Raw genomic sequence first — 26,783 nt, 5'->3', positions numbered from 1 at the left:
TCCAGCAGCCCATAGGTAATGGCCAAGCCCTCCCCCTGGAGTGGGGCCAGGAGCTCAGGCTGGAGGGTAAAGGGAGTGTTCTCAGAGCAGTTGAAGTTGGGCTCCAGGATGCTCCTTACCTTGAAGAAACAGTATCAGATGTTACAGGCCAGCCTCTGAGGTCAGGAAGAGAGAACCTTCGGGCCCAAGGGCCAGGGGTCATGCAGGGTGACTGTGGGGGCAGGAGCTCTGGGGTCTCGACTTGTTCCTATATTGCGGTCAGTGTGACCACGGACACGTTGTTGGAAATCACTGAGCACTGGCTCCTCAGCTGATAAATAGGGACACTGACACTTACTCAGCAGAATAGTGGGGTTTGGAATTGTGTGTGTATGCCTGTGTGTGCAATGTGTGTATGTACGCGTCTACACACACATACGTACTTACATATATATGCATACAGAGAGAGAGCGTCCAATTTGCAAATGGTACCCTTGTGAGTACAGCAGGGGTATAACTCAGATACCCTGAGCTCCCCAAACCTGTATTCCTAGATGGCTATTTTAGAACTGGGGGGGCGGAGGGGGGATCTGCAGGGTTGCCATGGAAACTGAGACCTTCCCCAGGTAGACTCATGCCCACTGGGCCTGTTTCCCAGACAGAGATGCAGCTTGGATTTCCCAGGCCCACACCAGGACCTCCCCTCCCCTCCCAGCAGCAACCCGAGTCATCTCTCCTTTCTCAGAACCATTCTTATCCTGCTTCCCTCACTCTTTTCCAGGACGCCGGCCCCTGGGGGTTGCTCACCAGGTCCCTCTGCGGAAGGAGGATCCTCTTCTCCATGGACTGAGCCAGCAGAACATGTTGGATGTCACTCAGCACTGGGGACAGGGGGACATTTGGGGAAAGAGTCAGATGTTCCTGTCCCCACGGTGAACGCAGAGACCTTTAGAAGCGAACTCTGAGGCAGAGGAATAAAACTCGCTGGCGTGAAGGTCAAGTTCCCTGCCCTGGAAAGTCCCCCTTCTGCTCATGCTCATGGGATGGTCTCCAGGAAGCCACCTAACATGGTCCAGGGTGGGCTTCTGTGGCTGGACCTGGCATCACCGCCCACTGATCCGCTGCATGAACCTGGCTGGCCTTGCAGGCCTCAGGCTCTGTCACAGGACAAGCTCATCACACTGAGCCCTGCTGACCTCGGAGAGGCCTGTGATGTGAGGGCGAAAAATCATAGCATGTCAAGGGGTTTGGAGAGGTGACACCTAAGGTAACCCTTTTGGGGCTCTGGGGGACCAACCTTGTGACTCCCCCATTCTTCCTCCAAACCACTCTTACCCATTAAGGTTTCAAGCAGGTAAAGGATGAGGCACTTTGAGCCAACCCCTGGATGGCGGGAGTCCTTTTGCAGTTCAGTTAGGATGGTGCCACCAGGGCCATCCAAATGACCCAAGGGTTCCTGTTCAAGCTATAGGAGACAGGGCTTATTAATGATGGTGATAATAACATCAGTGATTTCGCCTGTAAATTCTGCGTCTACAAGTGATTAACCAAGGAGAGGGGGTAATGGCTCCATGCACCCCCAGGGAACATGGAGCACCCCAGTCTGTGAGGGCTGCCTTCCAGGCCCTGGTCATTGGGCACAGGACATAGTCCCCAACCTCAGAAATCCTTCTCATCCCCCTAAGATTACCCCCATTTTCCTTTCCCCACACATCTTGGCAGCCCTACCTCTGAAACAGCCCCCATTTACAAGACGGATCAAGCTTAGGGAGCGGCGGGGCCCCTCACCATGTCCATGAGGTCCTGAAGAGCCTCGTGGTCCCCAAGCATGGCCAGGAGGTTGGAGAACACAATGTTCTGCATGTCCTAGAGCTCGTCGGCTGCTTTTACGTTCTGGGAAACCTCCTCTTGTAGCAGCTGGAAATCTGCCCCCGGGCATTAATGCCAACCAGAAACAGAGACAATTCTCAGATTAGACCATTCCTTTCCCATCAACATGAGCAAAATTCCTCTTCCCTTCAAGCTGCTGACCCAGAGCATCTCTGAAGATGGCATGGTTGAGCTCTGGGATGAAACCACAATAGACTAAAAAAAAAATGGAGAGTCTCTGCTGAAATGAGGTGGGGATACACGCAAGGATGAGAGGAGAGGATCCTGGAAAGGGTCATGGGAAGAGGAGAAACTGACCAGGTGATTACTTCTGACACGTCGTAAATAATGTGGGTTCTACATTGGACTCCAGAGATGAAAATGTCAGAGATTCTAGCATTGGACTTCAAAATGAGATTGTCATGATAATTATATGAATATATAAAGTGCTCAGTAATACATACAGTTGTGCTTGTATCTTCAAGGTCTATAAGGAATTAACCAGGGAGTGGATGTTGGGGGCTGTCTGCTTCTGCCAGGACACCTGAGGTGACAGGTCACTGACAGCAGACCAGCCCTTCACCAGATGTTGCAGTGAGGACGCTATAGCGAACAGTGCGTGTGTACACGTGTGGGGGTGTGGGGGGTGAGAAAGAGAATATGTGATATGTGGTGAGGGAACCCCCAACATCCAAGTAAGCATATGAGGCTGGCCTCTACCTGGGACTCAACATTTGGGCACAAAGACCAAGGACCTTGAGCTGATTGTTGCATGCATTCAAATAAATGAATGAACGAATGAATGAATGAAAAAAAAGGAGAGAAAGGAAGGAAGGAGAAAAGAAGGAAGGAAGGAAGGAAGGAAGGAAGGAAGGAAGGAAGGAAGGAAGGAAACTTGGGCTAAGGAAAGTGTGAAAACTGAGTTTTATTTCCAAATTTAAAATTGCTTGAAAACCTCCAACTTTCCAACCTTTCTTAACTCTTCCTGACCCTTCTTTACCCATCCAATCCTACAGAAACTATGGCCAGTCCCCAGAGCTATGGTGCCCAGCTTATCAGATGAATGCAATTAGGACCCTCCACACTCCAGCAAACACATACTCACCTATTCCAAAGTAGAAAGTTTCTTCGCCGAGAAGAAAAATCAAATTAACACCTAAAAGCAAGTCTCTGAAGACTTACGGTTTGTCTACATCCTGCCTCCTACTCCCCAATCCCCTGTAGTCCAACCACCCCTGCCCTTTGCCCAGGGAACTACAGCCCAGTGGCTCAGATGAGGACGGCAAAGGCCACCACGTGGGGTTTCAATAGTAAAAAGGGGCCTCGTGGAGGGATCACATCCCACTTTACACTCTCTGTCCACCTAAGGACTATGGTTGACATATGCCTGCTGTGGAAAGAGGAATAGAAGTGGTCACTCACAACAGCTTAGTCTCTGCTCCCCAAACTAACTCCTAACACTCTCCCCCGCCCCCTCTCTCAACATTTGGGGACAAAGGTACCAAGGACCCTAAGCTGGTTATTGCATGCATCCACAAATAAATGAAGAAAGAAATGAACAAATGAAAAAAAGAAAGAATGAGAGAGAGAGAGAAAGAAAGGAAAGTAGGAAGGAAGGAAACTAGGGCTAAAGAAAGTGTAAATTTGGAAGTAAAACTCACTTTCCTGAGTTGCTTGGAAACCTCCAATTTGGGTTCTGAGATAGAGTCTTCCCTACCCAGCAGGCTTCAGGGTCCCTCTGACTAAATACCTAGTCAAAAGGGCTCCTGCATTCTTTCTAGAAAAAGAATGGCCACTGGTCATCTCCCTCTCTCATCCACCAAATTAGCTTTAGAGACATTACCAAGGGTTCTGTCCTCTACTGCCACCCTCCTCTTGCTTAACCTCTTCCTGCTTCATGCCAGTCCATCCCTCCAACTTTCCCACCTTTCCTGACCCTTCCTTACCCTTCCCAACATACAGAAACTATGGCCAGGCCCCGGGGCCATGGGAGCAAAGGCGGAGCTAATCTGCCCTGCTCATCAGATGAGTACAAGGAGGACCCTCCCCATTCCAGCAAACACATACTCACTCATTCGAAACATGGGAGGTTCCATGCCACCTAGAAGAGAAATCAAATTACCACCCAAAAGTTAGTCTCTGAAGACTTATGGTTTGTCCACATTCTCCCCACTACTCCACAACCCCCTCTAGTCCATCCAACCCTGTCCTTCACCTAGGGAACCAGAGCCCAGTGGCTCAGATGAGGATGGCAAAGGCCATCACAGAGAGAGAAAGAAAGGAAAGTAGGAAGGAAGGAAACTAGGGCTAAAGAAAGTGTAAATTTGGAAGTAAAACTCACTTTCCTGAGTTGCTTGGAAACCTCCAATTTGGGTTCTGAGATAGAGTCTTCCCTACCCAGCAGGCTTCAGGGTCCCTCTGACTAAATACCTAGTCAAAAGGGCTCCTGCATTCTTTCTAGAAAAAGAATGGCCCCTGGTCCTCTCCCTCTCTCATCCACCAAATTAGCTTTAGAGACATTACCAAGGGTTCTGTCCTCTACTGCCACCCTCCTCTTGCTTAACCTCTTCCTGCTTCATGCCAGTCCATCCCTCCAACTTTCCCACCTTTCCTGACCCTTCCTTACCCTTCCCAACATACAGAAACTATGGCCAGGCCCCGGGGCCATGGGAGCAAAGGCGGAGCTAATCTGCCCTGCTCATCAGATGAGTACAAGGAGGACCCTCCCCATCCCAGCAAACACATACTCACTCATTCGAAACATGGGAGGTTCCATGCCACCTAGAAGAGAAATCAAATTACCACCCAAAAGTTAGTCTCTGAAGACTTATGGTTTGTCCACATTCTCCCCACTACTCCACAACCCCCTCTAGTCCATCCAACCCTGTCCTTCACCCAGGGAACCAGAGCCCAGTGGCTCAGATGAGGATGGCAAAGGCCATCACATGGGGTTTCAGTAGTAAAAAGGGGCCTCATGAAGGGATTACATCCCACTTTACAGTCTCTGTCCACTTAAGGATTGTGGTTGACATATGCCTGCTGTTGGAAAGAGAAATAGAAGTGGTCACTCACAACAGCTTAGTCTCTGATACACACACACACACACACACACACACACACACCTTTCTAGAAAAAGAATGGCCACTGGTCATCTCCCTCTCTCATCCACCAAATTAGCTTTAGAGACATTACCAAGGGTTCTGTCCTCTACTGCCACCCTCCTCTTGCTTAACCTCTTCCTGCTTCATGCCAGTCCATCCCTCCAACTTTCCCACCTTTCCTGACCCTTCCTTACCCTTCCCAACATACAGAAACTATGGCCAGGCCCCGGGGCCATGGGAGCAAAGGCGGAGCTAATCTGCCCTGCTCATCAGATGAGTACAAGGAGGACCCTCCCCATTCCAGCAAACACATACTCACTCATTCGAAACATGGGAGGTTCCATGCCACCTAGAAGAGAAATCAAATTACCACCCAAAAGTTAGTCTCTGAAGACTTATGGTTTGTCCACATTCTCCCCACTACTCCACAACCCCCTCTAGTCCATCCAACCCTGTCCTTCACCCAGGGAACCAGAGCCCAGTGGCTCAGATGAGGATGGCAAAGGCCATCACATGGGGTTTCAGTAGTAAAAAGGGGCCTCATGAAGGGATTACATCCCACTTTACAGTCTCTGTCCACTTAAGGATTGTGGTTGACATATGCCTGCTGTTGGAAAGAGAAATAGAAGTGGTCACTCACAACAGCTTAGTCTCTGATACACACACACACACACACACACACACACACACACACACACACTCCTACTCCTTAGGTTGAACTGGAGAAACAGAAGAGCCCCATGGACAGGACATCACTTGCAGACACGCTGTGAGCTTAGCCTTCGAAGTCCATCTCCATTTTGTTCACACTTGTCAACACTTATAAAACATAATTTTGAAGTTTGAGTTCAGCCACTGACCCCACCAGATTGGAGAGCTCATACTCATTCCACCTATTGCCACTGACAGGAGGTCACTGACAGAAGGACCCACCTTCACCAGATGTTGTAGGGAGGACACTATAAGGAACAATGTGTGTGTGTGTTTGTGTGTCTGAGAGAGAGATGGAGAGAGAGAGAGAGAAGAGAAGAGAAGAGAAGAGAAGAGAAGAGAAGAGAAGAGAAGAGAGAGAGAGAGAGAGAGAGAGAGAGAGAGAGAGAGAGGGAGAGAGAGGAAATTTTATGTGTGGTGAGGGAACCCCAAATCTCCAAGAAGACATATCAAGCTGGCCTCTACCTGGCACTCAACATTTGGGCATAAATGCCCCAAGGACCCTGAGCGGTTGTTGCATGCATCCACAAATAAATGAAGGAAGAAAGGAATTAATTAAAAGAGAGAGATAGAGAGAGAGAAGAAGAAGGAAGAAAGAACAGAACGAAGGAAGGAAGGAAGGAAGGAAGGAAGGAAAATGGGGCTAAGGAAAGTATACATTTGGAAGTAAACTCAGTTTTCTGAGTTGCTTGGAAACCTTCAGTTTGGGTTCTGTGATTGGGTCTTCCCTACCCAACAGGCTTCAGGTTTCCTCTTAATAAACACCTAGGCAAAAGGGCTCCTGCATTCTTTCTAGAAAAAGAATGGCCACTGGTCATCTCCCTCTCTCATCCACCAAATTAGCTTTAGAGACATTACCAAGGGTTCTGTCCTCTACTGCCACCCTCCTCTTGCTTAACCTCTTCCTGCTTCATGCCAGTCCATCCCTCCAACTTTCCCACCTTTCCTGACCCTTCCTTACCCTTCCCAACATACAGAAACTATGGCCAGGCCCCGGGGCCATGGGAGCAAAGGCGGAGCTAATCTGCCCTGCTCATCAGATGAGTACAAGGAGGACCCTCCCCATCCCAGCAAACACATACTCACTCATTCGAAACATGGGAGGTTCCATGCCACCTAGAAGAGAAATCAAATTACCACCCAAAAGTTAGTCTCTGAAGACTTATGGTTTGTCCACATTCTCCCCGCTACTCCCCAACCCTCTCTAGACCATCCTTCCCTGTCCTTCACCCAGGGAACTAGAGCTCAGTGGCTCAGAGGAGGATGGCAAAGGCCATCACGTGGGGTTTCAGTACTAAAAAGGGGCCTCATGGAGAGACCAGATCCCACTTTACAGTCTCTGTCCACTTAAGTACTGTGGTTGACATATGTTTGCTGTTGGAAAGAGGAAAAAAAGCAATCACTCACAACAGCTCAGTCTCTGCTCACCCAACTCACACACATGTGCAGGCATGCACAAGCGTGCAGGCCCATGCACACACACACACAAACATACTTGTAGCTCAGTACTCAAAGAAGGCAGGTGGCTCTCTCTGTGGCCATGGGCCTGTGTGGGTCACAGCTGAACGATGAGGAGGTGGTGGAGGAGCCTGGCTGCAGAAGGCTTCTGTGAGTCTGTCAGGGTTGAGCCCCAACAGGGTGTTATGGGTCCAAAGAGGGTCAAGGGTTCAGCAGGGCCCAAGATCCAAGCAGAGAACCTGCCCAACTCACCTGCTGGAAAGGTTTCCTTATCATCATTATCATCTGCGATGTGGTGAATGCCTACAGGGGAATAACCAAGTCAGCTGAGCCAAGGGTATCCCTGTTGGAGCCTCTCACCCCCTTGCACCTGCAGCCCCCACACTTCCTCCTCCGGGCCAGGTGTGCTAGCTTTTATCAGGGTGCCCTGGGGACCCTTTGCATCAGAATCACCTGGGACACTGTGGAAACTCAGAGTCCCTCACCCCACTCCATACCTTCTGCATCAGGCTCTCTAAAAAGGAAGCTAGAACCTGCCTTTCAATAGGCACCTGGGTGATGGTTTTCCACTCTAGTCTCACATTGGAGATTGGCCTTTTCCATGGAAAGGACATCGCCTCCTTCCTGCTCTTTGTCTTCCTCTCCTGGAGGCTCCTCCCTCACATGTCTACTCCCTTCCTGCCAGGCTCCTGGGTGATTTCACATTTCACGTAGAGAAATGTTCAACGTTCTGAAACTCCTAACAATCAGATTTAAGTGTTTGACAAGGGACAGGAGCCCATGAAGGAAGGAGACAGAGGGAAAGCAGTCCCATTATAGCAGACCCTATAAACCATGGTGATGCAGTAGCCAGGGAGAAGAGAGTCAAAGGTGGGAATAATGAATGTGTGGTAGTTGGTGATGATGTGATTAAATCCCTCGAGGACAGACTGCAATGGGGCAAGGCATGGACAGCGAGGAGGCAGTGAGCAGGGTGCAGAAGATTCTTTAAGGAAGTGGGCAGTGAGGGGACACTGGGTGGGAAGAGGGGACACGCGTGAGTGAGGGGTTATGAGATGGCAGAGACCTGACGTTGTGGTCAGGTCAGGGGAAGGGTCCAGGTGAACGGGAGGGAGGGAAGATAGATTTGGCTCAGCCACCTTATCAGACATTTATCTCCATCAGTTCTAGAGCTAAGATCTCACTTCTATTTCATAAATAAGATGGGGGACAGAGGAATTCTTATTTTCTCCAAAGCCACAAAGCAAGCAACTTATTGAACTGTTCTTCATATTAGTTTACACTATGAAGTGTTAGGAGGATGAAATTAGTTCATGGAAATGAAATGCTCACTGCATTGGGCCATTCTTTATAAAGGTTCCTGCTAGTCACCCTTAGGCCTGAACTGTAGAAACAGACAAGCCCCATGAGCAGGGCCTGACTTGCAGACACTACTGTGAGCTTAGCCTTCAAAGTCCATCTTCATTTAGTTCACACTTGTCAACACTTATAAAACATATTTTTGAAGTTTGAGTTCAGCCACTGAACCCACAAGATTGGAGAGCTCATACTCATTCCACCTATTGCCACTGACAGGAGGTCACTGACTGCAGGACCCACACTTCACCAGATGCTGCAGGGAGAACGCTGTAGATAGCTGTTTGTGCATGTGTGTATGTGTGTGTGTGTGTGTGTGTGTGTGTGTGTGTGTGTGTGAGAGAGAGAGAGAGAGAGAGAGAGAGAGAGAGAGAGAGAGAGAGAGAGAGAGAAAGTTTTCTGTATGATGAATTCAGCCCCTGATCTCTGAGGAGCTGGACCCCTACCTTTATCAGGCTGACCTCTCCCTGGGACTCCACATTTGGGCAGGGAGAGGCCAAAGATCCTGAGCTGATTGTGTTCATAGCACCCACTATTGGACCCTGGTTTGTAGTTGTATTTGATGCAAATGTTTCTCCCATGTGAAGTCAGAACCCAGTTGGGTATCGGGCAACTGTGCATTTTGAGTCAGGTGAGGGAGGGAGAGATGCAGATACAATTCTGCATTACAGGGCACTTCATTTGCAGTTTTGTTCCTGGTTGTGCCAATATGTTATGGGCTTTACCATGGGAGGTATGGGTAACCTTGGAGGTCTCTGTGTCCCCCCATCCCCCACGTGAGCTGCTGAGAGTGGAGGGACCTTGAATAGAGATGAGTGGGAGTAGGATCACACTTCACCCAGTGCTAAGCACATCCCTTCTGTCTCTCTCCATGTAGGATACTGTCTCTGCCTCCCAGAACAACAATTCAGTGGGATTTTGCTTGGAGGTGACTATGGGTAATGGTGATGTATGGGCCCTGGACAGCTGGAAAATGCTGCTTCTCTCTCTGAACAGGTAGAGAAGCCAAGGTTGTCTGATGACGGTCTCCCCTTCTCATTTCTCTTCCCAGGAGAAGAAGGCCCCCATGCCCCACTGCCTCCTTCAGCCTCTGCTTACCCCAGCCCGTGCTGTAGAAAAGCAGCTGCTTCCTCTTATATGCCACCACTGAGCCCTTTGGCACAGTCAGCTTCTTCTCTTTCACTTGGAGACTCCTTCCCTGTCCTTTACCCTGGGGACAAAAGCCCAGAGACACCATCATACATGCATGTCATTTTAAAGTCAAATACATCTAGAAAGTTCATGAGAAAAGGGATCAGCAGCCCCCTGCCCTCACCCCCTCTACTCCTTGTTTCTAGTTCCTGCTCTTTTTTCCTTGTTTCATCCCATATTTACCTTCATATCCCTCAATTCCATGTTGATACTGCAATGATTTCACTTTTTTAGATTCAAGTGTATCTAGTCACTTCCTCTTGTTGATGATGAGCGTTTCATTTTCCTACTCTTTATAGGAGCCGAAGCAATTGATAAAAGGAAAATACCCAACTCCAGCCTCTTCTAGTTTTCCATGTAGGGCAAGGTCATCATTCAAATCTAGTTCCCTCTACCCTCCTGCCACATCCAAGAGGGGAGAGAGCACTGAGAAGCTCTTGTGAGTTCATAGTCCAGGGGAACACAGGCTCACTAAAAAAAAAAAATGCTGGGACCCATCCATAGGACTATAGAGTACTTCTCTTCTCATACATCTTACCACCATATCACTAAAGGCCGATTTACCAGAGTTCCTTTTATCACATGTATCATGTCGAACTTTCAACAAAAACAAAAATGACAAGGCATATTCAAAGGCAAAAAACAACAGTTTGAAGAGACAGAGTAAGCTGAGAATCAGACTCAACTATAACATGGATGTTGAAATTCTTAGACCTGGAATTTTAAACCACTGTGATAAATTTGCTAAAAGATCTAATGGAAAACATAGACAAAATGTAAGAGCAGATGAGTAATGTAAGCAGAGTGATAGAAAGTCTAAGAAAAAGTAAAAGAGAAATGCTAGAGAGATAAAAATACTGCAACAGAAATAAAGAAATCCTTTGTTTGTCTCACTAGTAGACTGGACACAAGTGAGAGAAAATCCTCTGCACTTGAGTAAATCTCACAACTAAAAAGCAAAGAGAAAAATGACTTAAAAAATGAAACATAATATCCAAGAACTGTGTGACAGCTAGGAAAGTTGTAACATACATGTAATGAGAATATAAGGAAAAGAGAGAAATGAACAGAAAAAAATATTTGAAGCAATAATAAAGGAGGATTTTCCCCAAATTAATGTCAGACATCAAATCACATCCAGAGCCCATGAATTCAAACTACAGAAAACAACAGATAAAGAAAACATATTAGAAGTCATGAGATATTGAAAGAAGTCAGATACTTCTTGTCTGCTGTTATTTCACATATATATATATATCTTTATGATTTTATACCTTGTTCAAGAGGAACATGACAATAAGGATTTGAAGATACAAGTAAGACTCCACATTTTGCTATAAAAGCAAGATGGGTTTTAGTTTATTTGAATTTTGTTAAGCTTTTTTGTTATTATGTAGCTCATCCATTTAATATCTATTGTGGAGAGAGAGAGACCAAGATGGCGGCATAGGTAAACACCGGAGACTGCTGCCGCAAACAACCACTTCAAAAATACAACTAAAAGACGGAACGGACATCACCCAGAACCACAGGAAGGCTGGCTGAGGAGAGACTCTTCAACTAGAAGGAAAAATAACAGCACACCGAGGCTCAGAGGAGGCGCAGTGTGGAAAATACTCAGGTGCGGAGGTGCGCGCGCAAAGCGGGCTGGTGGCTGAGAGCGCGGTTGTCGTTTTCGGTCAGGGGGGAGTCTCAGACTCTGAGCTCCAGATACGGGTGAATCGCTGGGGACTCGGACTCAAACGGGAGAAGCGGGAGTGTCTGGCATCAGTTGGAAGGCAGCTTTCCCTCCGAGGTTTGCAGCGGTTCCTGGGGTTCTGAGAAGCAGAGCCTCTGGGAACGGGACTGAGAGGGGCCATAACCGCTCCCTCCGCCCGCCCTGTTGAGCCCGCCCCGCCCAAGCCCTGCGCAGAGCCATTTGCCAGATCGCCTCAGGCAAAGGCTAGATTAGCACCTCCCCAGAGGACAGAAGTTTTCCGCGGCAGACACAGCTGATTCACACAGCCAGTCGGCCTGGTGGTCAAATCCCTCTAGTATTAACTACAACAATCAAGGCTCAACTAGAACAAGACTGCGCACAAAGACCACTAGGGGGTGCACCAAGAAAGCATAAAAAATGCGGAGACAAAAAAACATGACAGAAATGGAGGATATAGAGCTAAAAAACGCAATTTTGAGGGCTTGCAATAAACTTTTGGAGAGCCTCACGAAAACTAATGAGACCCTCGATGCTATGATAAAGAAACAACTAGAAATTAAGCATACACGGTCGGAAATAAAGAATATTACACCCAATAGCAGACCAGAGGAGCGCAAGAATCAAGTCAAAGATTTGAAATGCGAAGAAGCAAAAAACACCCAACCGGAAAAGCAAAATGAAAAAAGAATCCGAAAATATGAAGATAGTGTAAGGAGCCTCTGGGACAGCTTCAAGCGTACAAACATCAGAATAATTGGGGTGCCAGAAGATGAGAGACAGCAAGATATTGAAAACCTATTTGAAGAAATAATGGCAGAAAACTTCCCCCACCTGGTGAAAGAAATGGACTTACAGGTCCAAGAAGCGCAGAGAACCCCAAACAAAAGGAATCCAAAGAGGACCACACCAAGACACATCATAATTAAAATGCCAAGAGCAAAAGACAAAGAGAGAATCTTAAAAGCAGCAAGAGAAAGAGACTCAATTACCTACAAGGGAATACCCATACGACTGTCAGCTGATTTCTCAACAGAAACTTTGCAGGCCAGAAGGGAGTGGCAAGAAATATTCAAAGTGATGAATAGCAAGAACCTACAACCAAGATTACTTTATCCAGCAAAGCTATCATTCAGAATTGAAGGTCAGATAAAGAGCTTCACAGATAAGGAAAAGCTAAAGGAGTTCATCACCACCAAACCAGTATTATATGAAATGCTGAAAGGTATCCTTTAAGAGGAGGAAGAAGAAAAAGGTAAAGATACAAATTGTGAACAACAAACATGCATCTATCAACAAGTGAATCTAAGAATCAAGTGAATAAATAATCTGATGTACAGAATGAACTGGTGATTATAATGAATCAGGGACATAGAAAGGGAATGGACTGACTATTCTTGGGGGGGAAAGGGGAATGGGAGATGCGGGAAGAAACTGGACAAAAATCGTGCACCTATGGATGAGGACAGTGGGTGGGGAGTGAGGGCGGAGGGTGGGGTGGGAACTGGGAGGAGGGGAGTTATGGGGGGGAAAAAAAGAGGAACAAATGTAACCTGAACAATAAAGATTTAATTAAAAAAAAAAAAAAATAATATCTATTGTGATAAAAAAGTAGTATTCCACCCATTAGATGTACAATATGGTACTGTATTTTCATTTTCATCTGTCTAGAGATATTTTCTGATCTCCCTCATTGTATCTTCTTTGACCCACGGAAGGTTCAAGAGTATATTTCTTAATGTCCATATATTTGTGAATTTGTTAGGTTTTCCTTTTATTATTGATCTTTACTTTCATTCCATTTTGGCCAGAAAATATATCTGGTATAACTTCAGACTTCTTAAACTTGGTCAGACAGATAGGGAGGCCTTGCATGTGAGTTGGGCTGGAGAATGCTCCGGGTGTGCATAAGGAGAACGTTGTGTGCTACTCCACAGAATGTTCTGTCTGTTAGGGAATGTAGTTCAATTCATCTACATGACGCTGCTCAAGTCCTCCATTTCCTTATTGACCTTTTGTCTGATTGACCAAAACAAAATTGATGCAGCCATGACCCAGAGGTGATATGCAAACTGTTTAATGACATCACAGCCCATGGCCAACACTTAGCACCCAGCACTTAGCACCCAGATGGCTGGGAAGAGCTGTGACAGTGGGGGAGGGTGAGTGGGTGTGGCAGAGGATGACACAGAATTGTCCCCTGTTCTCAGAAAGCCAGTTTCCCAACCCAAGCAGATGAAAACCCAAAGTTGAAGGTCAAACATCCTTCATACTGGAGCAATGTTTCAGTTGTTCAAACTTCCTTCCTCCAAGACAAAATCACCAACCTTGGGAACATTAACTCACAATTCCGTTTTTTTTTTCTTGAGTTTCTAATTCTTCAAAGTGAGGACAAACTACATCTCTATAATAATGAAAGCATAATATGCTAATTAGATCAAAAGACCTTCCAGATGAAGCTGGGGCTGGGAGGGCCAAGGCAAGCCACCGTGGCTGCGAGGGCCGAGCCCCTTGCAAGAATTTTGTGCATCGGGCCTCTAGTAAAATATAAAATGTGTGTAATCAGATACCCTGAGAGGAGACTCCATCCATGAAAGGGACAATAACATTCAAGACCCAACTACATCAGGAGAACCATGCACCACTGGGTCCCACAAAACATGTACTACATGAGACAAATTCAAAAAATCTGGGTGCCATAGCAGTTTTATCTAATACACAGAAACAATTACAAAGGAACAGCAAAAATGGGGAGACAGATAAACAACCCCTAAATGAAAGAAAAGGAGGAAGCACCAGAAAAGGAACTAAATGAAATGGAGGCAAGCAATTTGTCAGAGAAAGAATTCAGAGTAATTGTTATAAGGATGCTCAAACATCTGGATGAGAAATTCCCCAACATGTGTAAGAATAAAAGGAAATGAAGAATGACATAGCTACAGTGGAAGGTTTCAACAGTAGACTAGAAGAAGCTATGGACCAAATCAGTGAGTCAGAAGATAAGGTAGAAAAAAATACCCAAGCAGAGCAGCAACTGGAAAAAAATTAAAAAGCAAGAGGAGAGTCTAAGGGAGCTCTGGGACAACACTAAACAAACAAACAAACAAAAACATCTGCATAATAGGGGTGCCAGAAGGAGAAGTTGAGCAAAAAATACAAAACCTGTTTGGAGAAATAATGGTAGAAAACTTTCCTGACTTTGGGAAGAAAAAAGTCACTCAAGTCCAAGAAGCACAGAGAGTCCCAAACAAGATGAACCCAAAAAGACCAACACCAAGAAACATCATAATTAAACTAGCAAACGTAAACAACAAAGTAACAATCTTAAAGGCTTCCAGAGAGAGAGACAGAAAGTTACCTACAAGGGATCTCCCATTAGACCATCAAAACACTACTAGATTTAATAAATGATTTCAGCAATGTAGCATGATACAAAATTAACACTCAGAAATACATGGCATTTTTATACACTAACTAGAGGCCTGGTGCACAAAATTCGTGCATTTGGGTGGGGGGGGTGGTCCCCTCAGCCCGGCCTGCACCCTCTTGCAGTCCAGGAGTGCTTGGGAGATGTCTGACTGACAGACAGTCGGACATCCTTAGTGCTGCCGCAGAGGCGGGAGAGCCTCCTGCCACCACTGCTGTGCTCACCAGCTGTGAGCCCGGCTTCTGGCTGAGCAGCGCTTTCCCCTGTGGGCAAAGGCATGTACCTTGGTTGCGGGCACATCCCCAGTAGGGAGTGTGCAGGACCCAGAGTCAAGTCCCCGCCCACCCACATGCACCTCTAAATTGTGCGAGACCCAGACCTGGCCAGCCCCACCCCCGTCAAGCCCCGCCGGGCAGGGGGTGCAGCCTCAGATCCCCTGGCACAACCTCGGGTCCCCCGGCCCCAGCGCAAGGGCACGAGGGCATGATGACCATTTGCATATTAGCTCTTTATTATATAGGATACTATCTGATAAATGAATTTACTTTAATTGGAAGTACTATTGTTAGTTTTTGTGAGTTATATCAATCCTATGTGCCTGAAGGCATTTAAATCTCCCTCCTGCTATCCATTCTTCTCAGCTTGCCGTGGCATTTAGGGAACTTCAACCACTGAGGTTTGGTAATAGGGGTCCCTTATTTCCTCCAGCATAAAACTGGACCTGTAGATAGTACGGCAGCCACCCCTTTAGATTTGCCATAATCCATGCTTACCCAAAGGAAATGTAATACCACATAATTAAATCTACTTGCTTTTTATCGATCAGTGTCTCCACCTCATACCTTGACAAAAATATTCCAAGGGATGAAGCATATCCCTGAGACCTTCACACTGCTATGATCCTGCAGCACAGGGCTGTTGAGCAGCTCCACGGTGTCGGTCACAACATACAGATTCAGCCCTGCTTCCCGGCACTGCTTCAGAAAGTACGGCTCGGGGTCTGGCAGTTTCCTGTGGGGAGGAGAGGATCAGAGTGGGAAGAGATGCCTTCCCAGGTGGCCCTGGGTCACCCTCATCCTCAGGACCTGGAAGGGGTGTTCCCGCCACAGGCAGAAAGATCCTGGCACATGGGGTGAGTTACCAAGGTTGGCTAAGCTCCCACCTCACTGACTTCCCACAGCTCCTGGAAACGCCAGGCTGGTCCAAGCTGACCCAGGCTCCAAACCCCTCACCTGGACCATTTTCCTCCTGCTCTTTGCTCCCTTTATTCTGCAGGTCTCAGTTCAACTGTTAGCTCCACAGAGAGACCTAAATAGGCCCCTCCCTCCAGCCCCTCTTCCACCAGCTCCTGACACTACCCACATCCATTTATCAAAAGTGTCTCACTGCCTTTCTTTTCACATTTCAAATCTGACCTCAGACAGACTTTTTTTCCTTGGTGCTAGATAATAAAAAGTGTCCCTCAAATTGGAGCCTCTTCAACTGCTAAAAACAATTTCTATGACAAGTTTTATTTTATTTTCTGGCCACATACTCTTTTACACCATAAAGTCTTCGTAAATGTTAGTTCTAATAAGAGTCTTACAAGACACCAGAAATACAGAAACGGTGCCATGTCCTGTCAAAGTAACTTTCAGTCTCAATACCCTGGGATTTTTACTAGTTGCTTACTTTAATATTTCTTTGCACTGACAGAAATACTATTTAGGCCTGGCCTGTGTTGCTCTGAACCAGGAGGTCACGGTTCAATTCCCAGTCTAGGCACATGCCCGGGTTGCAGGCTCGATCCTGGTAGGGGGCATGCAGGAGGCAGCCAATCAATGATTCTCTCATCATTAATGTTTCTATCTCTCTCTCCCTCTCCCTTCCTCTCTCTGAAATCAATAAAAATATATTTTTTTAAAAGAAACTTTAAATTGAAATATCTGTCTCTAAAAGGTCTTTTCCCACAGGCACTGAGGTAAATTAAATTTTAGGACACTGAGCCATACTTTGTTTAAACAAAGAGATTCAGAGCCTTTGCCTCACTTAAATTAATACTTTAACTTATTTTTTATTGCTTATTTTTCTCACTCACTGCATGTCCCCTGCCCCAGTAAATACGTTTTAGGGCAGGGATTTTTATGTCTTGTCATTACTCTATTCTCAACACAAAACAGCATAGTAATGGACATCCGCAGCTTTAATAAAGACTTATTAAATAACTAATCACCGCTCTGAACCAGGAGGTCACGAATGAATGAATGTGTGAATACCCAAGAAGGGCAGCATGATCTGGGGTGTCATTTTCTTCATTCTGAGCCTCCTTGCCCACGAGGAGAGCTCTGTGTGGGGCCCATTGACCAGGTCCTTCCTCCCTCTGCCCTCACCTCTTCTGAAGCTCTGTCCAGGTTTCGTGTGGGGTGCTAACAATCTGGTACTCGAGGGAGGACCCTCGGCACGCAGCAGTCTCCTCCGAGAAGCCCACTTCTGCCCCAGCATTCACGCTCCCAGCCGCCTGCTGCTTCCTGACCTCAGTGTCACTGAAGTCGGCAGACACTTCCACAGCAGCGTCTGGAAACGAACAAGGTACCTGAGGTTCAACCAAGAATTCCCTCTGGAACAGCTGGGAAATGGCATGGAAACGGAACAACTGAGCCCTAGCTCGCCCCAGCTCGCCCCAGCTCGCCCCAGCTCGCCCCAGCTCTCCCACTCAACTGAATCTCATCCGAGGAGCTAACTCATCAGCTGACATTTTGAGTGTAAATTATTCCTGAGGACGTTTGAATCCACCCAGGGGCTGGATAACAGGGATACTGTCCTAACCCTAAGGAATGATGAGGTCCCCTGTGTGGGTGTCTCAGCATGTCTTGCCGGCTGCACCCCTTCTCCCTGCACCCTTGTTTTGCAGCCCCTGCCTCCTATGCCCCTGGCTGACAATACCTGGGACCAAAGAACCTTGTTCAAGGATGTGCATGAGGGAGACGTCAAGTGGGACATCGGGTAGTTGCCAAAACCGAGAGCGAGCCTTCTTCCTCCGTATTAGAGAAAACCGGTGTATCTTGGTGGCGCTCACCAAGCATTTGACAGGTCTGAGCTCTTGGTCTCCGATCTCTTTGACCAATTTCTTGGTAGTTCTCTCAAACATGGAGGGCATGTTGCTAGGGGCAGAGAGAAAGGAAACATAAAGATCAAGTGGGTCTTACAGATAATATTAAATGAGTTTCATGTGTCATTCAGAGAGTTGGCAGTGACTTGACTGTGTCATAGGCCTTTGTCGTGTCTACACAGTGAAGTCACATGCATGTGCAAAGGCCTGGGTCTTCCTTCAATAACTGTCCTCAGGATGGTCTTTAGTGAACAGATGAGATACCTAGACCTGGAGTCCCTGCTGGGTCAGGGGACCAATGAGCACTTGCTTAACTTGTTGGAAGCGCCGAAGAGGAGGTAAGTTCCCCTCCAAAACCAAATGTATGCACTTCCTTATGCCACCACAGTTCCATCAAGCTGGCCACACTGTACGATGGTTAGTCCCCCCGGAGGACTGATTGTTAGTGTGTGTGAACTACCCGTGTTCAGTGCTGCAAAGCCCATGCTTTTTAAGATCTTACCGAGTCTTGCTGTGACTGAAACAGAGCAAGAGTGTGGCTGTCACAAAGGTGGGCATGAGATAGTTAAATAAAGCCCGGATGCCTGCATTGCTGTGCTAAGTGGACCATGATTCACCAGAAAATTATGAAGTGCCTCATTTTGAGGTGTCAGGAGCCTTGTATGGGTACTCGTCAACCTGTACTCATCTACCTGTAGTTGTCAACCTGGATGACACGCTCATTCTGCTTTTAAACACTTTCCATTTCAAAAAAATAATGTCAGTAAGATGGCAGAACAAGACCTTTCAGCCCTCAGCCCTCCACCGAAACACCAGTTCTGACAACCACCTGGGGATAAAAAGTTCCTCTGTGGGAGCCCAGAGTCCAACGGATCAAAACCTCCAGGAATGGAAGCACAGCAGTTTCACGTCACCCCTCCTCCGAGGCAGCACAATTCAGTCAAGACTAACCTCAAAGCCCAGGCTTCTCTCATGGGGAGTAGAGCACTGTGAGCCCACTCCCTGCCCTGTAGGACTCCTAACCCCGTGGCCCAGTTTCTCCCCTGGGGAGTAGAGCACAGTGAGTTTCTCCCCTCCCTGTAGGACATTCCTAACCCTGTGGCCCAGGCTTCTCCCATGAGGAAGTAGAACACTGTGAGCCCGCTCCCCGCCCTGTAGAACATTCCTAAACCCATGGCCCACACTTCTCCCATGGGGAGTAGAGCACAGGGAGCCCACTCTCCACCGAGTAGGACATTCCTAACCCTGTGGCCCATGCTTCTCCCATGGCGGAGTAGAGCACAGTGATCCTGGCTCCCTGCCATGCGGGACACTCCTAACCCCGTGGCCACGACTCTCCCATGGGCGAGTAGAGAGCACAGTGAGCCTGCCTCCCCACCCCTATGCAGGACACTCCTAAGAGGCCTGCTTTTTTTTCATCCCACCCACAGTGCTCAGGCTGGTTGGCATGGGAAGATTCTATGGCTGAAGATTCTAAGGGCAGGTAGATGGCATTGATAGATGAGTGGGTAGAGAAGATGTACATTTACACAGTGGAATATGACTCCACCATAACAAGAATGAAATCTTGCCATTTGAGACAACATGGATGGACCTAGAGGACATTATACTAAGTGAAGTCAGAAAAAGACAAATACCATACGATTTCATTTATATGTGGAATCTTAATAAAAAAAAGAATAAACAACACAAAACAGAAACAGACCCATAGGTACAGAGAATAAGCTGATAGTTGCCAAAGGGAAGAAGGTGAGGATGGGTGAAAAACAAGATGTGTCAAAAATATATCCCTTAGCCTTACCTATTCATGTGTTGTTACCCAAATTTCTTTTGCATTAGGGAGAACTGTAGGAAGAAGTGCTGATTTTGGGGTGGGGAGCTGAGGGTGGGAGAGGGTGTTTGTCAATCTAAAACAAACCAAAAACATCTCTACCCATTTTTCAAACCTATTAAGAACATTTCTCTCTGACTGTAGTATTGTTATTGCCGTAATTAGCCAGTTAATATTAATAAAAGAAAAAAAGCAAAGGGGAGGCCACACACTATAAGCATGCTCATCTGGGCAGCTTCATGTTCCCCAGGGAACCACAGGTCCACTCCCTGCAGGTCACTGGGGGAAGGGATACAACAAAGGGGGAGATGGGCACATGTGCAGAAGTCGGGGGCGGCAGGGAGGGTGTCGGGGTGTAGGCCTGTCAGTCTAGCCTGGGGAACAATAGATTGGCTGGGGGGGGACCCCATCAGAAGCATGTGAAATCTTGAAGAGTTAATTGGTTAGTTTGGAGAAGCTCCTGGTTAAAACCCCAGAGTTACCTCTCTCTTGTTTGCTCTTGTTCTTTCTCTCTCTTGCTCTGTGACTTGCACTTGCTCCCCTGGTCTCTCTCCATAGTCAGGTGGCCTTACACAGCCACATGGTCCATGCCATGCTGACCCCACACACAACGGACCCAGCTGGGAACACAGCTAAGCTAGCCAGGTGCTGGACTGGACTTTAACACAGAACAGAAATTCTAAGCAGGGCCTTGATCCTAGCCCTGCTGAAGGCAAAATTGGACTTCTTCCATGGCAAGATGGACAGAGATGGGTCCTTGGAGGGCAACCCCTTAATTTTACATCATCAATAAAGCTTTCCATGAAACCCCATCCTCCTGTGGGGGCCTCACGGCACTCCAAGAAGCCCACTTCCACCGATAACAGTATCTTCTTATTCACCCCCTGGTCCCTGTTAGAACTTACCAGTTGTATATTGTCTTGTCTTATAGAGAAAGGCTCCAATGGGTCGGGCTTCTTCCAATCTCCAGACCGCCTGAGGTCAGACAAAATCCAGAGAACAGAGAAGTGCTACTGCTCGTTGTATTTTCTTCCCACCAGCAGATCCCTGACTCAAGTTCCAGGGCAATATCCTGTAAGAAGAAGCAGATGAAGCCCTCATCTCCTCCAGACTAGGTCTGGGGCTGAGCTCTGGATCAAGCAGTCTTACCTCTCAAGTCCTTCTCAGGCAAGTGGAGACTAGAATCAGGCAGGGTTTCTATATATACTGTATCTGCCAGGCTGTCCCATAGGACAGTAGATAGGATCTCCAGAAGCAGAGCGTATCTGTTCCTGACCCAGAAAACAGTCTGAGCAAGTCTGATTCGTGGGTTCATTCACGAATGAATGATTGCTGGGGCCACTTATTTGGCTACATGCCACCTTAAATGCACTGTGTAAGATGTGGCCGTGTGTCAGCAGAAAAGGTAGGAATAAGCTTCAGGAGAGAAGAGGTACATGCAGGACCCTGGGCAGAGCCTTGGTTCAATCGGAATTAATGCTACCCCTCCTGTGTGTCATGTGCTGTACAATTGATCTTATAACAATCTTTAATGGTAAAGAAAAAGGAGATTTTTAAAAGGACAAAACAACTTGCCCCAAACCCATTTACTTTCTAATTACTTCGTGATCACTCCTGTGGCCTCATGGAATGAAGGGAAATGCCTGGGAGCCTGTGGGAGCAGGCAGTCCCAGCTCTGACGCTCAGAGGGGCAACTGAGGGTGCTTCACAAGGCACTTATCCCCTCTTCTTCCATCCACTGTTCATGCAAGTCCCACACCTGCCCTTCCCCACCTGGGGAATGGGATACCCACTCCATGCGCCAAAGGGCTCACGGCTGTGCTTTCTACATGACCCAGCAGCCCGAAAGATTTCCCCAAACTGAATTTACTTTCTATAATTTGCATTGTAAAAACAACAGACTCGAAATATACAGTTTTGTAGGTGCATATACCACTGTGCCACAGGCCAGCACCTGAGAGCCCTGCCCTATTCTGGGACATTCTAGAAGCCAGGAAACGTGACTCAGCTGTTTGGGGCGAGTTATGTGAGTCCAAGGAAGCCTGCAGGTTTTAGTTGGCTTCGTTGAACCAACGCCACCATAAGCAGCTGCTAGCTTTCCTTTCCCAGTTCCCTGTTCTCCATCGGGAAGCACCTCCGACATCCCAGAGGAGGGATATAAACGGGAAACCTGGGGCAGTGAGTGTGCAGCCACAGCTGAGCATCCCTGGTCCTCCACTGGGAACAGCCGCCAGTGGGGAAGCAGCCATCCTGGAAAAGCAGAGAAGCTCCACATTCCTCCCTGCAGTGTGCAAGCAGCACCCATGCCTCCCTCCTGGCAACCTCGCACAGGAGTCTTCTGTTTGTGCCCACACCACAGGGAAGTGCTTTGTCCCCTGTGTAAGCATAAGCAACGCCAATTTACTTAAGGTTTCAGGGGAGACTGAGGTGGGGTGGCCATTGCCCAGCATGTTATTTTCTTGAAAATTCTCCACTAGCTCTCTTTTCTGGTTGGCCCTGTTCACAAGTTTTCATGGAGACTTCGCTCAGCCCCTCCCTGCCTCACACCTGCTTCCCTTCCTCCTCCTCCTCCTCTCTTTCCCCTTCCCCATCCCAAGGTCTTACAGGTTTCAGTCATGAGCTTCTAGGTTTCTGCTCTCCCCCGAATTCCCTCTCCCTTTCCTTATACAGAAAAATATAAGCTTCTCAAAGCCCCACCCTTGCTGAGCCAGCCAGTCGGCCAGCTAGTTTCTAGGTTTTGGGTCTACACCTTCTACACATTTTTTCGATTCCAGTGTTGGGGTAACAAGGTCAGTAAGACAGAGTTCCCGACTCCACAGACTATTAGCTTTAGTGTGGGGACACCAACCATACACCTTCTACAAATGGAAGGTAAGCTTGTCCTTACGCGTTCCTTGAGAGCACGGTGGCCTATATTTCTACAATTTCTTCCCTGGAGGCCTCCATGACAGCTGCCCCGATTTGCACCACTCATGCTTCCTCCCTCTCACCTCTTGCTTCTTCATCCATCACCTCACTCCCTACCAACCAGCCCGTTTCAGAATTCCTTTCCTGGCTCCTTCTGAGCTATAGGAAGCCATGTCACACCACTCTTGTAGACATTAACTCTGCCAGGGTCTATCTGATCGCTTTTCACCACTTCCAAGACCAACAGCCTGCCCCACCCACCATCAACACTTAACCTGGATTATCCCAATCCCCTAACTAGACTTCCTGCTTCTGCCCTGTCTACTGTCCACATGGCAAACGCATCTTTTCAAAAGTGCATCGCATACCTCCCTTCTAACCTTTGTACTACCTGCCAATCCCACTTCAAGTAAAAACAGTCATAATGACCAATGGCCTGCATGCACTTGACCTCACGTTCCGATGAATTCTCTCACTCATTGCAGCTGTTCATATGCCAGGCAATTTCTTCCTTTGGTTAATCCCTCTACCTAGAATCTGTCCCCCCAAATAGCTACAGAGTTCACCTCCTTTTGTTTCAGTTTAAGTCTTCAAGTCACTTCTAAGGCTTTCGCTGTCAAATTGCAAACATGCCATCACTCATTAATTTATAACCCCTCTTAACCTTCCTTCTAGGCCTCCCTTGGTTTGAGTTGGGGCAACACACAGGCTTTCCATTTAATCTCCAAATGGGGGTCAGGGCTCAGCAGGGCCCAAAGTCTAGGCAAAGAATCCGCCCAGCCTGAAACTCACCTTCTGCAAAGCGTGTCTCCTCCTCACCATCTGTGATGTGAAGAATGTCCAGGTGGGAAGAAGCCAGGTCAGTTGAGCCGAGGGTATCCCTGCTGGAGCCTCTCACATCCCCGCACCTGCAGCCCCCACACTTCCTCCTCCAGGCCAGGTGTGCCAGCTTTGCTCAGGGTGCTGTGGGGACCCCTTGCATCAGAATCACCCTGGACTCTTGTAGAAACTGAGTCCCTGACCTCACTCTATCTTCTGAACAATATCTTCAGAATCAGTCTCTAAAGGGGAACCTGGAAGCTTATTTTATTACTATACTTTTCCTATTTATTGAGATATTATTGACATATCACTCATAAATTTAAGGGGTAAAAATGTGATGATCTCATACACACATATATTACAAAGTGATTACCACAATTAGGTTAACACCTCCATCACCTCACAAAATTACCCTTTATTCTGTGGTGATAACATTTAAGATTGACAATTGGGCCCCGGCTGTGTGGCTCAGTGCTTAGAGCATCGGTCCATGCACCAAAGGGATACGGGTTCAATTCACAGTCAAAGGCACATACCTTGGTTGCAGGTTCGATCCCTCGCCACGGTCAAGAGCAGGAGGCAAGCAATCAATGTTTTACTTTCTCGGTCCCTCCTCCTTCCTTCCCTTCCCCTCTCCAAAAATTGACGGAAAAAAATATCCTTGGGTGAGGATTAATTAAAAAATAAAAAGACTGACATTTAGTTGTCAAATTAACTTGCTCTTATCATTAGAGGAGGTGTCAGCAAACTTTCTGTAAAGGGCCAGACAGTATTTTCACCACCGAGGGCCACATGGCCCTGATCACAAGAATTCCCTTCTACTATCGTGGCGCAAAAGTAGCCCAAAATGATACATAAATAAACCAATGAGGCTGTGTTCCAATAAGATTTTATTTATGGACATTAGAATTTGAATCTCATGTACTTTACACATGCCACGGAATATTGTTCTTTTGATTGTTTCCAACCTTTTAATAACATAGAAATGCTTATTTCACAAACACAGGCAATTTGGTCAGGCTGGCCCGAAGACTAGCTGGGAACCCCGGTGCAGAGTTAGTTCTCCCCAACACGCAGGCGTGCACTGGGCTGGCGGCAGGACCACAGCAGTGATCCTTGGTCCCGGCTGTGTCATTCTTGTTTATGTTTGTCCACTCAGGAGTTCACTTGTCCTGCCTGAAATTTGTGGATGGCACAAGATCCTCAGGGTGCGGAAGGAACACCACCCATGGCCATTCTCGAGTTCTAAAGATCAAAAAATTACCCTAAAGGGCAGTGACATATCGGAGGGGCTGGATAAGATACCTGTCCTAGTTGCTCCGGGCTGCCATAACAAATTCCCACGAGTGGCTTAAAGCGACAGAATTTATTCTCAGTCCTGGAAGGCAGAGTTTGAGATCAAGGTGTCCGCAGGCTTGGTGTTGAGGCTGAGGGAGAATCTGGCCTGTGACGGGTTCCTTGGCTGGTAGCTGCACTGCACCAGCCTCCGCCTCCATCTTCACGTGGCCTCCTGCTCTGTGCCCGTCCCCTTCCTTCTTCTAACAGAGCTGACGCTAGATTTAGGGCCACTCCAATGCAGGGTGGCCTTAACTACAGACTTTAGTTTCAGCTACAAAAACCCTTTTTCCCAATAAGGTCACATTTTCCGGTTGCGGGTGAGCATACCTTTTGGGGGTTCACGATTTAACCCAGGACAATACTCTCAGAAGGGTTCAGAAGGACCTGGAGAATGCTATCCCCAAGGCTGGTGCTCGAAAGATCAAGTGGATGAGGGAGGAAGATGACTGGCTCAGGGCCACCCGACCAGAGCCATGGACATGGGACATGGCGTGCAACAGTCTCAACAGCGAGCGCAGAGGCGGCTGGGAATGGGCGAGCATGTGCTGAGCCGTGAGGCTCCCGGGCTCCATCGGAAGGGCCACGGCTTCTGAGCTGCCCTATTGAGCCAGGTCTGGACAGAGCCTCCAGGAGCCGCGTCCACAGTTAACCCTTTTAATGGTGTCAGAGCTTCAACACTGTCCTCATTAAAGCACCGGCCTGCATGGACTAGATAGCCTTTAAGCAGCATCTCACACCTGCACATTCACAAAGTAAGGTTTTAGGGCCTTGAACGACAAACATGCTTGTTTTCTCCCACGCAGGGGATCGGGGCCTTCAGCTCCTCCTGGGAAGCCCCTCACGCTCACTACCCTCCAACATGAAGGCTCTTCCTCCCACTCTGCGTCCTGCAGCTCCTCCCCCTCACTCCTGGGAAACCAGACCACGCAAGAGTGGACGTCCTGCAGTTACTCCATCCACACGAGGTAAGCAAGGCTAGCAGTCCGTCATCGCTGGTCTTACTGCCCTCGGCAAGCTTAGGAAAGCAATGAAAACGGGGTACACACAGACAATACTAGAGAAAAATGCTATTCAAAAGACCCAGCTCTCTCCTAAAAGAAGGGAAATTATGTAATGTGTGCGTGCATTTCATAAAAATATACAATGGAGAACCCTGAACGCCTAAAACCAAACCTCAGGAAACCAGGCCACACTTAGAAAAATGAAAGCTGATTTTTATTTTATCATCAACAGCCATTCTTTAAACATGAACATGCATACGTAATACTCTACGCACACATCACAGTTTTAACGTTAGTTAATAAAGGTTAAACACACAACATACATCCTTACAAAAAGGTCAAAATGCAAACTTAAAACTTTAAACAAAAATCTTACTAATTTAAAAAAAGTTTGTGTTGGGTACCATCTGTACAACACAATTAATTTAAACATTTTCATTTGGCTGCACATGAAAAAAAGCGGCAGTAGAAAATAAAGTCATTGAGGGCTTTTAAATAGCAGAGTAGGCAGTTTTGCCATGCAGGAGAAGCAATATTAAATATTAGTTTTCAAAAAAAATCCACATTTAAAAATATTTAGTTCAAGTCATAGAATTTCTCTCAGTGGAGACCCCAATGCGATGCATGATTAGCTGCCTCAGGTGGCCTGTCTGAAAGGCAACCCCTCCAGGGTATAACTTGACTGATTTTGGCACAGAAAAGAAGTCTTAAGAACAAGAACATGATTAAAAAAGAGGGCAGAGGAACAGAGGGAAGAACTAAAGCGAGAGTAAATGAGAGAGTAATTGCAATCACTAAAAACTGTGCATCCGAGTCACTGCAGGCGCTTGCTCTGGAGTGTCATTGCAGCATGGATTTAATTTGCTTGGAGGTAGTCTCATCGTTCAAATGTTTTGTTGTGTACCTAATGGGAAGAAACACCCATTGCAGGGAATTAGAAAACACACATCATCACTGGCATCCAGCTCTACGACAAGCAGAGCGACTGGCCAGGCAACATTCTCTCAG

The 26,783-nt window shown here is 47.3% G+C and overlaps 1 protein-coding gene across 1 annotated transcript; it reads right to left on the bottom strand.

The window, feature by feature from the left end:
* Nucleotides 1–6: 6 nt before the first annotated feature.
* On the bottom strand, nt 7–20,973 carry GSDMC (gasdermin C; the record flags this gene model as incomplete). Its single annotated transcript, XM_014544996.1, is given in 12 exon segments — nt 7–119; nt 787–860; nt 1,315–1,444; nt 1,768–1,962; nt 6,739–6,776; nt 7,371–7,421; nt 9,573–9,684; nt 15,631–15,799; nt 17,158–17,341; nt 17,711–17,928; nt 20,613–20,779; nt 20,857–20,973. Coding segments are annotated over 10 exon segments (1,280 nt in total), but the record flags the coding sequence as incomplete, so codon positions are not given.
* Between the last annotated feature and the right edge of the window lie 5,810 nt (nt 20,974–26,783).

The sequence above is a fragment of the Myotis brandtii genome, unplaced genomic scaffold (genome assembly GCF_000412655.1).
Source record: "Myotis brandtii unplaced genomic scaffold, ASM41265v1 scaffold390, whole genome shotgun sequence".
In the NCBI taxonomy this organism is placed as follows: domain Eukaryota; kingdom Metazoa; phylum Chordata; class Mammalia; order Chiroptera; family Vespertilionidae; genus Myotis; species Myotis brandtii.
The sequence above is the reverse complement of the archived record's forward strand: the minus strand, read 5'-3'. Positions and strand labels throughout refer to the sequence as shown.